Source organism: Necator americanus, chromosome V (assembly GCF_031761385.1).
Source record: "Necator americanus strain Aroian chromosome V, whole genome shotgun sequence".
Classification (NCBI taxonomy): Eukaryota; Metazoa; Nematoda; class Chromadorea; order Rhabditida; family Ancylostomatidae; genus Necator; species Necator americanus.
In genome coordinates, this window is record NC_087375.1 from 31067687 (window position 1) to 31083956 (window position 16270).

General features: G+C 36.4%; 1 protein-coding gene across 1 annotated transcript; it reads left to right on the forward strand.

Annotated features, from left to right (window-relative positions):
- Window positions 1-5344: 5344 nt before the first annotated feature.
- On the forward strand, window positions 5345-5623 carry RB195_015746 (uncharacterized protein; the record flags this gene model as incomplete). The annotated part of the gene is made up of 2 exons (XM_064206605.1): window positions 5345-5462; window positions 5532-5623. 2 exons carry the CDS (start codon window positions 5345-5347, stop codon window positions 5621-5623), a joined length of 210 nt encoding a protein of 69 aa, XP_064062486.1.
- Window positions 5624-16270: the final 10647 nt, after the last annotated feature.

Sequence of the window (16270 nt, forward strand, 5' to 3'; positions counted from 1 at the left end):
AAAAACGAATATTCAGCCCAGGAAACTATTTAATTCACAGAACAAAGAGGAGAGATATGGATTTTTTTGCAAGACTGAAAACAGAGACGAAAAAAAAGTACTTTGAGACCTCTTCGTCTCCACCCCGTTTTCCCATTTCTGGAGAAAAGTGTTTGAATAATTTTTTTTGGGAAGATGAGTTCTGAATCAGTCATTGGTTAAAGTCACATGCAATTTCAATTCCTCCTCGTTCATTTTATTCAGCAATTTTTCGTGGACCACCCAAAGTGTTTGCCAGGCCTGGAGATGAATCCTCACGAAGATAACCGTGATATGATTATTCTAATCAGTTTTGAAAAGTCTGATGGAAATCGCCAGCAAGTGGTTGTAATCCAGGAACGAATGGGCATATTGTAATCAGTAAACATTTTCCATTAATTTTATTTAGATATTAAATGAAGGCGTTTCATAATCTGACAAAGCAATAAATGAGGAATTGTTAAATCGATGACGGTGACAGAAAGATTTGTCGAAAAAAGGAAAATAACGGAAAAAAGAGGAAATGAGGAAAGCGAAGCAAATAAAAATAGTGAATGACGAAACAAGGCTTCAGAACAGTTGCAAAATATATATATATATTTTAAAAAATTGCCTATCATTTTAATGGACAATATAACTAAAGAAAGTGCAAAGAAGTAATACATCAGAACATGAATATAAGGAATCAAACTCTGCACCAACAACGGGGAGGAAAGAAAACAGGGATGAAAAGAAAAAGCAGGGAAAAAACAGCGAGAAATTAACATTTTTCAGCAGAGTAAGAAGGATAAAGCTGAATTGTTTACTTATTTATGCTGAAGCAACAAATGTGCGCCAAAATAGACACCGTGATACAGTGAAAAAAACGAAATCTGATGCAAACACAAAGTAAAAATCCAATTTTAGTGGTAGCGCTGACTGGATTTCTGGTGCCCCCGAAATCTTAGTCTCAGAGTGTCCCTCAGGGAAATTTGGATGGATGTCAGTCGAAACTTGAATTGAATTGCTTCTCAAAAACACAATGGAGGAAAAAAGTCAGTTTGGTCAGCGTTTAAATGAGTTTTAATTAATGGTTAGTGTATAGATCAAATAAAGTGCCTAAGAGTAAAAGATAAAGTCTCAGAGTTAGTTCGTTTTTTTTTTGAGCTCAACTTCAACCTTAATTTGCAATCCTTTGACGTTTACGAACCCATATGTCTGGGATATAAATGACATGTCCGGGCGACCCACCGCATCAAGTCGAGGTTTTTTCTCCTTCCAGACGATTCGAATGCAATTTCACTGACTCCGGAGGGATGAGAGTCTATTTTGGCTCGCAAGAGAAAAAATGAAAAATAGTTGATGGATAGTGTGTTAAAGGATGGATAATTCTAAACTGAAGAAACTATGAAATTTCAAAGAACATTCAGGAAAACGAGGAAATCGAGAGTCTCAAACATTGAGAATAGCCGGTCGCGCTCCGAATCCCACGAGATCAGTGAATGGAAACCACGCGTGAATTGAGGCCGATCCGAGGGCTTTTTTTTGAAACCCGTCAATCGAGCGTCTCCTGTTGTTCTCGATTCCCGTGCGAACAATGATTGTTTCCGGATACGTTTGAACTTTACTCGCTCGAAAATGTAGTCCCTTATTTTCAAAAATTTCATAGAAATTTCCGTTGGGATTCTGCTGAAGTCCTCCGCAGGTTGTCGCTAACCTCAAATTACAAATCAAAATTAATTTTACATTAACTTTTCCTCACATGTGAGGCGCTTTAAATGTAGAGCCGGTCTTTGGAAGAATTGATGCGTTGTGTCCAGTGCTTCGAAACATTCGATCACAGAGAAGCACTAAATATAACGAGAGAAACCGGTCGCCGTAAAGTTGTACATCGCATAGGTCCAACTTGACCACGTCGTGAGAAAATTCTTGTCGACACTGTGAGAGATGCCAGGAATAAAAAAAAATTACGACAATTTCCAACAACAAAAAAAATCATTTGCGTTGCATCAGCTGTCTAATTTTCATGGACAGTGCCATAGAGAAATAACATAATGTAGGAACCAAAAAAAAAAATAAATAAAAGGTTGTAGATACCAAATTCATGAAATATTTGGTGCTATGCATGAAAAGTTTGGGATGTGACACAAGAATAAGATCTTTCCTTGTAATTCATTGATCGATGTGCGAAAAAAATTTCGAAAAAAAGAGTTAAATGCGGCGGTTTCCACGTGAAAACAGGAAAATTCCGAGGGTAAGAAACTGTCAACCACGCTTGGATAAAAGGTGGGAATTTCTCAGAAAAAGTGAGTGCAAAATCCAAAAAATGTAAAAGTGGACAAGAAGATTTTTTTTTAAATATTACAGATAATTGAGAAGATGGACAGGTTGCAGCGGGTAAATTACTGTATGTTTTTGTGGTTAGTCATTTGATATTTATTACATTGACATTTATTACTTGATATCGCGACATGATTTTATTATTACTGTAATTTTAAGTCACTATATTGAAAAAAGAGCATGAAAGAAGCCGAAGAATGTCTTGGAGCAAGCAGGAAAAAATAAAGTAAATAGTAAAGTAGAGTAAATAAAATAAACAAAGAGTATTGGGGATCTCTGGAGCCCTACGGTTGATACTATTATGGTTTTTATTAATTGTTTTACCTATTTTATTTATTAGTTACTTTTTCTTTTTTACATAACTATTTTATTATCTAAAACAAATTGAAATGTAGGAATTGGAAGGAAATGTAGGGAATCACTTAAGTCTACGAAAAATTGGAATCGCTCCAGAAAAATCACAAAACTACAACAAACAGTCATTTCAATCATTTAAAGGTGAGTGACAGGAAATTCCCAGATGGTAATACAGTCACTAATGGGGTGACCCCAAAAGCTAGAAAGAAGAGAATATAAATTTTGAAAAACTTAAAATTTTAAAATTAGAAAAAGAGCGTGATGTTTCCGTCACGTGCTTAAACTCAAAAGCCTGATTTAATTGTCATTGCGAAATCTATTCTATCCATTAGATTTCGAAATCGTAATAAATACATTCACGGTTTTTTCTTTCGAAATAGAATAATCATGTATGGGCCGCTAATTCTCGTGCCCATTGATGATATCAACTACGTCATCGCAGTCATCGTTAATTCTTGCTTTGTGACAGGCTCCATGGAATAATTCCGAGATGAATCGAAAAAAATGTGTCCTTGCTCGTGAGCCACAATTTTCACTCTGCAGTAATATAAGAATTTTACAAAGTTTAACAGTTTTGCGAGAGCAAAAGGAGTAAGTAATTAAGAATTAAGGAAACTTTTTCCCAGAACGGATGGCATCTAAATAGCTCCGCAAAAGAAGGGACCATTTTTTCCCTTTTTCGAGAAGTAGATGAAGACATTTCTGAGAAGTATTTTTTTAACTGGTAGAAAATTTGTATTGTAGCTCCAAATTTCCAGCATTTATTTCATTTATTTACTTCATTTATTTATTTCAACATTTATTTCCTAACGATCTTAGACAATTTTTTTGACAACCTTTTCCATCGATTTTTTTTAAAAAACAACTTCCGATTTGTCGTGCCTCTTCCACGAAAAAATTGTGGGACCACAATGACGGTGATTTGAAAGCCTTACTTGTGTGAAGGCGGATTATCAGAGCATCAGAGGGACGCGCGTCTTGTTCAAATAAAAACATAAATCCCTGGAGCATTAAATACAAGAACAAAGAAAATTGGAAGGAATTTAAGCAAGCATTTTCAAAAATACATAGTCAAACTAAACACAAAGAATAGGATAGATCGATAAAGAAGATGTCATCAAGACGTCGTTGGTTGATTTGTTCTAGAGATCGCATCCGGAAAAATTCACGGAAATGCCCCGTTTATGGATGAGCTCGTAAAACAAGGCAGCGGATTTGACCGACAGCTGCTAATTTTGATCATATTAGACTAAAGCGCCCCAAAATATAGCGCTTAGAGAATATACCAGGTTTCTGGAAACTTCATATTTTGGCAAAACTATAAAATAGGATACCTGCGGATAAATCTATTGTCAACACATCAATGAAGGAAATTTCGAAGAATTCAAACATGTTTTTGAAAAATAACTGATTTAAACACAAAAGTAAACGTAAAAGAAGGATGGCTATCATTAGCAAAGAGTTTGCTCGTTTATTTTCTCCGTGAACCAGTTGAATCTTAAATGAAAAGATCGTCCAGCCGAAGTGGATAGTAAGAACCGCGATAACCAAAAATTTCTCAATTTTGTAAAAGAACCCAAAAGATTGCCTTTTTGCAAAAATTCCTGGCTGAATTTGTGCACACCTTGTGAATGTATATGATGTGTTTTTTGTGTTTAAGTGTAAATTTATTTAACTGACCAATAAACAACAGAAGTTCACCCAGATTTTATCTTTTTTTAAACTGTTTATGTAAATTCCAAATATCCAGTGTGAAACCTTTTGAAAAAAAAACCGACAAACTCCGCAGTCCATCAAGAAAAAAATCTGATAGAATGCTTTGCAATAATTATCGAATGAATTTATTCGATTGAACAATTTCCATAGAAAAAAATGTTCGGAAATTAGAAATTGTTGTCAGATGAATATTGGCTTAAAGATTTTTATTATTTGTACAATTTAAAAGAAGGTGGTCAACTACATAACCTTCTAATTCTAGAGAAATTGTTATCTTTGTAATAAAAATCTAGAGAAATTGTTATTTTTATAATGAAAATATTTAAAAATTTGTTTAAATTCATTCATTTAAAAATTAAGAGATTGAATGGTTCACATTCAAAATTTCTGTCAGCATAGAAACAGGAAGAACAGCGAATCATAGAAAAGTTAGGTTTTTTGGACCCTTTGACATTACGATACTGTAAAAAGAGAAATATTTTCAAAGTGGCTAGGCATAAGGCTATGGCGAAGGTAATTTATGTCTATTCACCGGAAAATTAGAGCAATTTAGACATAATTTTTTATTCGGAGAAACCCATAGGCAAAAAATCTCTTTTTTTCTGGAGAAATTGTGAATTCACATGCAATTTCATGTATTTCAAGGACTAATTTCTTTCCATAATAGATATTTGATGAGATTATTGATTGGTCAATTGGTATTGGTCGAAAGAATTGGAAAAACACTCCGAAACTTCCAATTCTAAACTTCTTTAACTCTAAATCTATATTTCATCCTCTAAAAATACTGTAGGATGTCATTGTTCAGGAAAAAGGATCCTTATGTGTAAATATATTGGCAACAACAGGAAAACGAGAGGTGCATGGAATAAAAGCGTGGAAATAAAACTCGAAAGGATCCAGAAAGGAAAACAGAGGCTCGTTGTGCTGAAACATGGCTGAAAGCATGGAATTCAGCCATTCGGGCATGATTCATGGAGCATTAGAATTGGGGCGTCTAGTCATCAGCATGAGGGCTACAGAAAAGACGTATGACTGGGTTATTACGAGAGGTAGGGAGAACCTCCAGAAGGAAACTGAGCGAATATTCAATCTTCACGAATTCAACAGAAACACTTCAGGAAATCGCTTCAAAGAGTTGCACCAAGCGGCGAAAGATGAGTTGTGGGATGAACTGTCTGCGGGCGGAGCGGCGACGCTCCAGCGTCGTTGAAAAACCGTGGATATAGCCGGGCGACGGCGTGATGGTGAGACAACGACCGGCGAGGGTGCGCGAGGTGCCAGAACAAAGCGCACGCACGACAAGGTCGAACGAGGGACGAGCAGATCTTAGCCTCGGCGGTCCGGCCTCGGAATCCGGAACGTCGTAGTGTCGCTCGGCAACGTCTTACATCGTGCGCATAGTGAACGACGCCCGATCACCACACACCCACATACACACAGCATGCATTATGAACAAAAAATGCGGAGGTGGCACTGCGGAGTGAACAGCCTGTCTGTTCCGTAGGAAAGAGATCCGTGCACGGAGTTCCTACTATGGCTTGGTGACTCGGAAAATTAACGCAAAACCTTTGAAATCCTGCTAAATCTTGACTGAGTGCTTTCCATACTACATCAACAAGGACATGAACCTTTCGTTTGGAAAAAAAATAATTGGAAACTGGCTCTGGATGAGAAGACCTCTACAAAAATTTGTTTCAAAGTCGACTTTTACTAAATGCTTCAGAATGAAATTCAAAAAACAACAAAGTATGACAAGAATCCGTCACTGCCATAATGATTTCATTGAAGGTTGATTCGATTTCTTACAAAATCGTTCACCGTAATCCCCAATCATGAGTCTGCGGCATGGAATCCCGTCAAAGAAAAACTTCCACTCTTTTTACGTTCTGGATTTTCATTGTCGTCGTTTCAAAGAGTGCTTTATTGTAAATTAGAACAGATGAATATCCTAGAATATTAAATAAACAATCTTAGCAAGAGATTGAAATTTCTTGATGAGTTTTTCAGGAACCAGATGTTATCTCTTTGCGCACTTATTCGCATTATTTTGTCTTTATTTCGGGAAAAAACTATGGCCTTTGCGTTTTTTTCTACAATTTATCAGGATACTCGAGGATGCCAGTTGGAGCCGTATGAGCACCTTGTAATTGTGGATGTAATCAGGGGATTTAGGACTGCAGAGATTCAGCAGAGCTCGACCAACTTCAAAATACTCCGCTCATTCACTCATTCATTCTTTTGACAAAAATAATTACGTTAAAACTAACGTGGATAACTAATATTTTCATGTCCCGAAAGACCGATATTTGTTCCAGATATAGGTGGACGAAAACTGGTCCCCAAGAAAAAAGTAGCACTATAACTACTAAAAATATGTTTCTTCTTTCCTCATTCTTATGAGGAAACTATAAAAAGAAAAAGAGTAGCTACTCAATGTCTTCAAGATGAAAACGTTCTCAAGGATGGCTCAAAATGAAAATTGAAATTACAGTAAGCGCTAGAAGCGCTAGATTTTAGGAAAAGAAAACTCCGAGAAAGCTCAGCCCAATATTAAACGGATCCTATCCAGAAATTTTGCTCAAATTTCTGTGACCTTCACCTGCAGCGCGTTTTGTGCTGTGAACATCAACAACAAGAAAAACTGCTAGTGATATCTTATCTTTTGCCTGGGAAGGTACGGTACATCAGTGCACACCTCGAGTTTATTTGGTCTTTTTTCCTTCATCTCGAATATATTCTTACCAGTGAATATCTGTCACGAGTTCAGAATGTTTCAAACAGTCGTACACACGTTATCAAGCTATATTTTTTATTTTTTTATATAGCCATTTTTATATAGCTTTTTATATCTATTGAACTGATACCAGTTCATCTACCTCGAGGGATGAAAGGCTTAGTTGGCACTAGAGCGGTTTCGAACCATCGACGGTGTGGCCACAGCGGATCTCTTACCGACTGCGCTAAACACGCCTCGGTGTAAGAAATAGATTATGGAAATGAAAATTTATCGCAAAATTCCACTGAAAGTACAGAAAAAACAGCGAAATAAATAATTCAATGCTTAAAGACAGCGCATTACGTTGTAAACGATGTCGGGGTCCTTCCACGAAAAGGTAGGGTGAAGGTTGTGGATCACGAGTGTGAGCGCGATCATGCTCTTAATTTCCTAAAAGACAAAAATGGCGGTAAATGAGCTTGGTGATAAAATTTTCCTACGACACGACTACGAACGCGCTTCATCTGCGAGAGTAGACGCTTCGCCTGTCAGCGAGCCGGGGAGATGATCTCAGCATCCATTTAATTGCCCCCTCGCTTACAGACGTGGCGCGTGCTCCTGCGTTAGCAGATGTGGATCGCTACTAGGTGCGTCGTAGGAAAGTTTGATCGCCACGAATATTTCCTATGCCGTTTTCGGTGTAATTAGAGAGGGTTGAGTGCGATCGGCCATACTTTTGATTTACACAGCTAACCATTTCTTTTCGTGGTGAGATCCCTCCGTAGTGAATTTCAGGGTAAACAGCCTTTGGACAAGTCTTATCTACCTTCACCCGATCGAAATAGAGTTATCTTTAGAGCAGATGGTTATTCTGCAAAATGTTCGGGTGAAAAAAAGCCAGAAGACCACAAAAATAGGAAACGTTTTAAAAATCTCAGCTTTTTCCAGGACAAAAGAGAAGAACAGGAAAAGTTTGCCAAAATATGTTTCCAACGCTCAAGAAGTTTCGTTCAATAAGCTTTGGAGATGGAACGAGCACCAAAATTATCATTAGTTGGTCATTTACTAGGACGCTTCAGTTTGATCCACACATTTATTTTTTTGTTTGCCTTAGAAATCTAAAGTTAACTGCGTTATTCTAGAAGAGAAACAATAATTTCATTTCATTCAAAAAAGTACAGTTTCAGGACATTTTGTAGAAAGTGCAAACTGCAATAAAACTTAAATTCTATGAGAATTGAAATTACATTGACGATAGAAAAAAAAAGAAAAAAACACATTTTGAAGCAAATGCAGTGTTTCCTAGGAAAAGCCAGAGAAAATGAGAACTGTAGCTGGATATGGTCGGATCAGACGTGAATCCATGTAAGGGCGCGTAGCAGCTGTGCTCGGAGGAACAAGGTGATTACGATCTAAGTGGAATCGCAGTGAGCCCACTCGGACCAGGAGAGATGAACGAAGCCAGCAAGGGTCCCACCTCAACCCCAATCACTGGTTCCACCGTCCACATCCGCTTGTGGAAGTTCACTGAATGGTACAAGTCGTTTTGAACAGATTTTAGCAAAAAAAAACAATAGTAAAACCACAACCAAAACATGTGATATTCTTGAAATGTGCTAAGATCTCAAAATTGAGAGGAAAGAGAGGGAAAAGGTAACGTAGCTAAGCAGATTTAATGCAGTTCAAACGACTGTAGATGGTGACCAGTTCTCGCATCGATGAAATCTACAACTATATTGTGCAATAACCTCGAGAAAAGTCGTATACGAGCTTAAAAAGTAGAGTTAATCTGCTGCTAGGCGACTTGCAAATGTTTTGCGGCAAAGGCAGCAAAAATTGCACTTCTAAGCTGTCCACCTCTTCGTAGGCTATATATCAACCATCTATCTAAGTACTAAAAGTAGTCAGACACGGATTAAAAGCAGCACCAGGAAAAATGAGCAGATTAGTTGATGCTTTCGGATCTACACGGTGGCCTAGTGCAGAATTTCTCCAAGAATATAGGGTAGAATCCCTGAAATATAGCCGGAAAACTATTGCAGAGTTGAAAATGGTGGATGGTGAGGAGATCACTTTTTCAATCGATACCGAAGAATTCCAACACATACAGGAACGTACGTATCCTGTTTACGTACATACGATAAGCGCAACAGAGATCTACAGTCCTGCCAAAAATCTCCCGTCTCCGTTCGGCGACCCGCTGTCGCGTGTCCGTATTTAATAAAACTACCGTAAGCGCCCGCGCGATACGCACGCCATTTTGCACCAAAAATCAGAATTTTTCGCCCTGACTCCTAAATTTGTTGAAACATCCTGTATCATTGTGTGATTATGCGAAATTTTTAAATAACATGCATATATTTTTGTAACTGCGTCACCACTTTCCTAAGTGGATTTTCAGGGATTTGCGCGCAGTTTGACCGGTCAGTACTTTTTCCAGAATTCTTAATTGCTGTAGATCAGCCACGAACTTGCTGACTTCACAATGTCTTAAGGATCCTCCTGCTTTTTTTTTTCAAGAAGAGAACGTAACGTGAGCGACATCAGTATCGTGACACAGCTGTCAACGGAGCATTCATCGAGAACTACTATAAAAAAAATGGGAAAAAGAGTGTACGCCAAGGAAAAAGGGCATGTAAATACTAGTGTGTAGGTAGTATTGGTTTCCAACAACATCGTCCAAACCAGCAGATTCTTTGGGGATTTCGTCAAATTTCCAGAGATTTCGAGAAAATTGCGGTTTGATAGAAAAAAAATTAAATACTTGATTCATTCGCGATTTCTTCGAACAAGTTTTTGCCTTCCTTCATCGAATGAAGAATCCTATGATTGGTAGCCATTTAGATAAGAAACTTTCAAAAGTTTTGGGAATTTTGATCACGTACTCTGCTAAAAAAAAAGGAGTGGAGAGATCGACCTAAAAGGGGACCGCATTCCCGGAAAAGTCCGAAAACACTGAAAAAAACGTCTTTACGATGTTTCTAGATCAAAGGGCTGATATGAAGGATCGCTTATGTGCTGGTGCAGGGCTGCTTATGTGCAGTGCAGGGCCGAAAAAATCAATTATTTCCTCAATTTATCAATTTTAGATATCTATTACGTACTTCTGCAAATTTTCCACAAATACGAAAATTATTTTTTTTTAACTATGCATAATATATTATTTCTGTTGTCGCTACAACCCAATTAACTTTTTAAGGAAGAATCGACCACAATTGATTCATACGACTCGTACAAGGATTCCGACGCCAAGTGGCCGCTGTGCAGATCAGAAACTGCGACCAGCTGCCGCTACGGTCGAACTATAAACGAGATGAGAATGAACTGGAGAGCAGACAGGATGTATATCAATACGGATAAATGTATCAAATCCGACTACCTCTACTGATCTCAGACCAGTGGGTGGAACTACATTAATTTAGACCCGCAAAAATTCTACTTCGTCAAGTATCCTTAAAAGTTTTTGTTGAAGATTTAGAAAGTGGAGGAAAAATAGAAAAAGAAATGGGAGAAGAAATGGTAGAAGAAATGGGAAAAAATAGAAAGCGCCATTTCACGAAAAAAAAACATTTTAGTAAATGTTCTTCCACCACCATGATAATTTTCTAAAGCAAATATGAATGATGATCCGGTAAATCAAGTATGCTAGTAAAAATATCGTTGACAAGCTTTTTCTTTTTAAACCTTAAAGAATTATTGAATAATTTTGTCATTAATTATTGAATAATTTTTATAATAATTTGTGACAAAAATAACAGCAGTTCTTGTGAATCTAAACCAACTTTAAAATATAATTTGCATGAGCAAGAATTTTTTTTCGAATAAACTCACTTTCTCTCGTTTTCATTCTTCGCGTTTGTTCTCTTTTCTTCCAGAAGAGCAGCCGACATGAATAATTCGCGTCAGTTTTGCCGTCTCATTCTACTTTTCCAACGCAGCATAAAAGAAGAGAAGAAGAAGTCCACGAGAAGTTATTATTATTTGAATCCGATTATCAAAGAGATGTAAAACTTCCTCAGGCTATGCAGAAAAATTATTTCAGCTCACTCGTTGTTTTTTTTTATTTTCTCAGCTTCTGTGCGGTCTTTTTTGTTGTTTTTTTTCTTAAATATTTTTCCACTCAGTCCGGAAAATTTTTCCAGAGTGTTGTAAACTGTTCGAATTTCCTGCAAAAGCTCTAAAAAAAACGTTTGCACAGAAGTTTGAAGAATCGTAACTTCATCCTTTTTAAAGGTTTAAATATGGAATCTAAAGGTACCTACGTAAAAAATTTCTTTTTTTTCCACGCCTACTAGAGGTGGTTGGCGCGATTTTTTGAGTACGCTCATCCCAGAGAACGTCAAAAACTGGATAGCAACGTGAATATTCCCCATTCTCTCAACTCCGTTAAAAACAAATGATGTGATTGGATAGTGAGCACGAAAAAAATCAAGAAAGTTGAAAAAAAGGAAAAATACAATAAAGTTTTGACGCTCTTACACTCCATTTTCTCAAAAGTCTTTTAAAAATTAACATATCTAAAGATATGTAGAACATAACATATCACTGCGTACATAATGCGACAAAATACATAAAACATTAAATTTCATCGTTTGGTAAGATAAATAAATAAATATAATGAATAAATAAGCTTTTCGATACGTGGAAAATTTACGTCTTACTTTCGAAAATGTAGAAGTCATGATCTAAATGAAAAGTCCCGTCCGTTACATGTACTAATCTCCTTTCTTTTCAAGAATTGTTACTGCTTTAATATCAGCATATTAACTATAAAAAGAAGAAACGGTAATCTTTAGAAATACGTACCGGTATGCATTTTAATGGATTAACGGATCAATAAATAAACTTGTGATCAATAATTTTTTTTCTAATCTCTAATATTAGGAATAGATCCATGTTAAGAGTTGAAAAATACTGCTGCACGCAGCTATGTGCAGAAAACTTTGAAGACCATGTGCCAAAATTGTGATTGGACACCGCGGACCAATCACAAACGACCATAATGCCCTCCTCTTTGAAATTTGAAGCCATTTTTAGCGCAGTTTCTAACGAAAAAGATACGTAACCTTCAGAAAAACTTCAGAAAAAAGAACCTGGTAGCCGTAATTGTGGCAGAAGAGCGACAGCGAGTGCAGTGATTCGGTGTCAACGATGTCAGTGATATAATTGACATGTTGATAAGAATAAACCAAGAAAAAAAACCAAGCAACACCCTAAATAAATCACCGTCACTAGCTAATTCTCTGATTTCTAATAGAAATAAAATTTTCCCTATTATATTATTATTTTATTGTTCTCGAACCGTTTTCCAATTCAAAAAAAAACAAAGAGAATTTTTGAACAAGAAGAAGAATGAAGTGCGAGTATTTTACAAAAATATCTACCTGGGTGTAGTTCAACCGCAAATTGTGGACGAGAAAAGAGAAATTAAGAAAGGAATGGGAACTACATTTTCCCTTGTAAGATACATACATATTATAGTCCTAAAATATCGGAAAAAATATATGTAGCCTCAAAATATTTCAAATACGTCTTAAAATATAGCCTTAGAATAAATATAAATAAAATATAAAATGTTTAAAAATAAATATAATGTAAGATATGAAAGGGAAGCTTACCCCCGAGCTAACTACTCCCAAGTTCTCTCCTTTATTGAATTGTTGATAACAACACCGTGTTGCAATAAATTCTCGCGTTGAAAATTACTGGAACAGTAAAACTCGTTCAAAGCAAAGACCAACATTTCGTTTTTAAGGAGAACTGGATTATTTCCATTGATTAATGTAATTTTCTCATTGAATAAAGAATATTTCTCTCCTTAGTAAGACAGTTGTTGGTTGTTAGGCCGTCGTTTTGTTCGTGTGGACGACTTGTTCTTCGAGGTGGATACGGTCGGAAGAACTTGTAGGAACCGCTGGATGCTTCCTACTAAACAAACATACAATAATTACGAAAGAAAATCCTTGTTCTACGCTTGCTCGAAGCGGAATCGTTCATGGTTCTTTCTATGGGTTTTTTCCATGTGCTTAGGATTGTCCTTGTTCTACTCAACAGATAAATTCTTTGTCAACTTTTCGGAACAGAAAAAAGTCATGTAGTTGTCCAGTATACGTAGCAATGCGATGCATAGGTGCTGAAATTTTTTTGTTATCCATGAAAACATTGAACTACATATTTGTGTAGCGGTTCTACGTGACAATGTGTGTCTTATGACAAGGACAGAAAAAAAAGCAGGAAGCTTAGGTTGTTTGGTCAACAAACCACCTGGTCACGATCCAGTCATATTGGTTTGATGTCCTAGCGCTTACCGCGCTGAAATCGTTAGTATTAGTTCGATTCAACGGTTTAAAATCCATCATCAAATGCAAATATTTTTTAAATACATTTTTCCGATACAACTGTAAGTTCAATACTGAAATAAAAAGCAACGAAGCCATGTTTGAACGACAGATGAGGACTTTTAACCTATGGTTGGAAACGTGAGGGAAATTTACATTTTTGAGGGAACGACTTTGGAACCTATTAGGTGTATAACTCCTGAAGGCAATCCACTATCTTTCTTGCTCCAGAAGAATTTCAAGGATTCTTATGCTGCTCCCATTCTCTGCTCGCCTACTCCAACACGTAAAATTACGAGCCATTATATTTGTAACCTGATGGACTCGATTGATAAAGAAGGGAAACGTGGTGATAAAGAGCGAGTAGTACGCAATGACTCATTCAACTCACGTTAAACACAACATATAAGAAAGTGATACGGTAATTAGGTACTACAGTATTTTGCAAGGGAGTCACCTACGAACTACTGGCAATGAAAAGATTTGCAAATGAAAGAGAACTGTCAGAAACTTCTCGACCTCTCCACTCATGACACAAAATAAAGCGATAACAGTGATATGACAATCTTTCTTCATCAAAAAAAAAGAAAAACAATTCTTCGGCACACGGGAACACGTGAATTCAGAAACTCGTCAGCGAATACCGTTTCAATTTTCGGGCCCTTTAGTGACACTGGCTTAATCGCTCAAATTTTCAGTGACAATTAAAGAAAGGTTAATGGGAATTGGTAGCAATAAAATGATAAAAACCATACAATTTCAGGTACAATTATTATTTTTGTAATTTTATTATTATTTTGACAAATTCTACCACACATTATCTGATAAAACAATACTCAATTTTAAATCTGTGTGCTAGTAAATTGTGTAGCGTTGGAAATGTGACTTAATACAACCTTAATGCAATTTTTATGCAAAAATAGTACGGCGAAGTATCCTAAGAAAGACTTTGAAAAAATAAGAACCTGTGAATAAGTATATACATAGCGGGTGACATGGAAAAAGAGTAGGGTAATTCTCAAAAAAAAATTGTTGTCCTCTTTATTCAGCAATCCCGAAAAGTTCAAGCGATACATTGAAGTTTAGAAACTGCGAGAGAAGTCGAGAAGCAACGGAAATGTGACCTGAGTGCACATTCACCCCTTTTTCCGAGTTCTATAAAGCTCTGTGATAAGAGTGTCGGAAAAGCTCTGAACTTACGAAAATGATAAAGAAAAATTTTAAATCCTAGCTGGAAAACTACGAGATTGAAAATCAAGCCAGGAAAATTAGTCATAGGAAATGCGGCGACAGATAAGGCGATATTTCTCCCACGAATTTACGGGGAATCGTAGGAAGAAAAGTAGCTGGTCTTTGTTTTAGGAATGACTAAACCAAGGAAAATCCTGGGCTGGAGATCAAAAAGCAAGCACTAGCTGAGCATGTCGAAAATTCTATCAACAACAAAAATGATTCAGAAAACGAACTCTGAATGAGGACCGCTATCGTCACAGTGGAGGCAGAAATCAGAAATTGATACACTCGGTGAGTTCTGTGTTGCAGCGGGGCCGACAATTTCCTGAAGATAAGCGGAACGCGAAACGAGACGTCGTAGCGTAAGGCAATACGTAAATGCACCATCGCTGCGATTCGCCACAACATTTTTAACCTTAGCATTTAACCTGTTCATTTAATATTTACAGTACAAACCGCGGAACCAATAGTTTCGTCACCGACTTGATGGATTTTTTGAAACTCTATGTCAACTATGAGGTGAGCTCAGAACACTCTAAACCTTTCTTATTTTCGTGGGAAAAACAAAGAAATGACTAATGTTTACTCAATGCAGAAAACACATTTTTCCCTCTCTATCTATAAAAATTCATCATATCTCAGCTGACGTCAGTTATACAAATATCAACGGCGATAAAGAAGCTAGGAAAAAAAGAATTTTTCAAGGTGTTCTTTTTTACTACTCGCTTTTTTTGAGCAGTAATCTCGGATGGACGAGTTATGCTGTTCCACAAGTTATCAATGCGAAGCTTTTATAAAATGATGCTCACTATTTAGTACCAGAGAAACTCCAAAAAAGCATCATGCCCGATAGAAGCAACCTGGAAAACTTTAATCATGGTCTATTTATTTTTTTCTGGTGTTTTTTCCGCTTTTATTTTAAATTTATTCAACTTGAAGGGTCTTTTTCCAGCAATTTTTCAAAACAAGAGAAAGGTTGTCAAGGCGTCCCGTCGTTTTGTCGTATCGTGTATCCCGAGGAAAAAATTTCGTAGGTGTGATTGTTTGAAATAAACAGAATTTGAAATGCAATTTCTGCAATACACTTACGTAAACATTAAAAAAAATTACATTTTCATTTTTTTCCATTTTTTCATAAAATTATATGGTTCGCATTCAAATTATAAAGTTCAATTGCTGTTACTGTAGCTAAATTGTCATTGTACTGTACGGTATTAAATACAAATACACGCACATAACTAGAGAACCAGGACGACAGTGAAAATATGGGAGGAGAGGAAGCGTTGTCGCAAAAAAATACAGAAAATTTTTCCAATTAAATAATAAATAAAATTGATCCCAAATTAAAACATTGAGAGAATAATTATATAAGGAATATTGCCGAACAAAAAAAAAGTCATTCAATGTAAATGACAAATAATTGGTAAAATTTAAAAAGTAGTAAAAAAAAACAAGCGGGTTTATCAAATTACTATTCATCGTTTACTTATTTATCAAAACCTAATTTTTTTGTCGACAAATTTCAATGTTTTAAAAACTATCTTGAATAACCTTTGTTCTGGGGGACAAT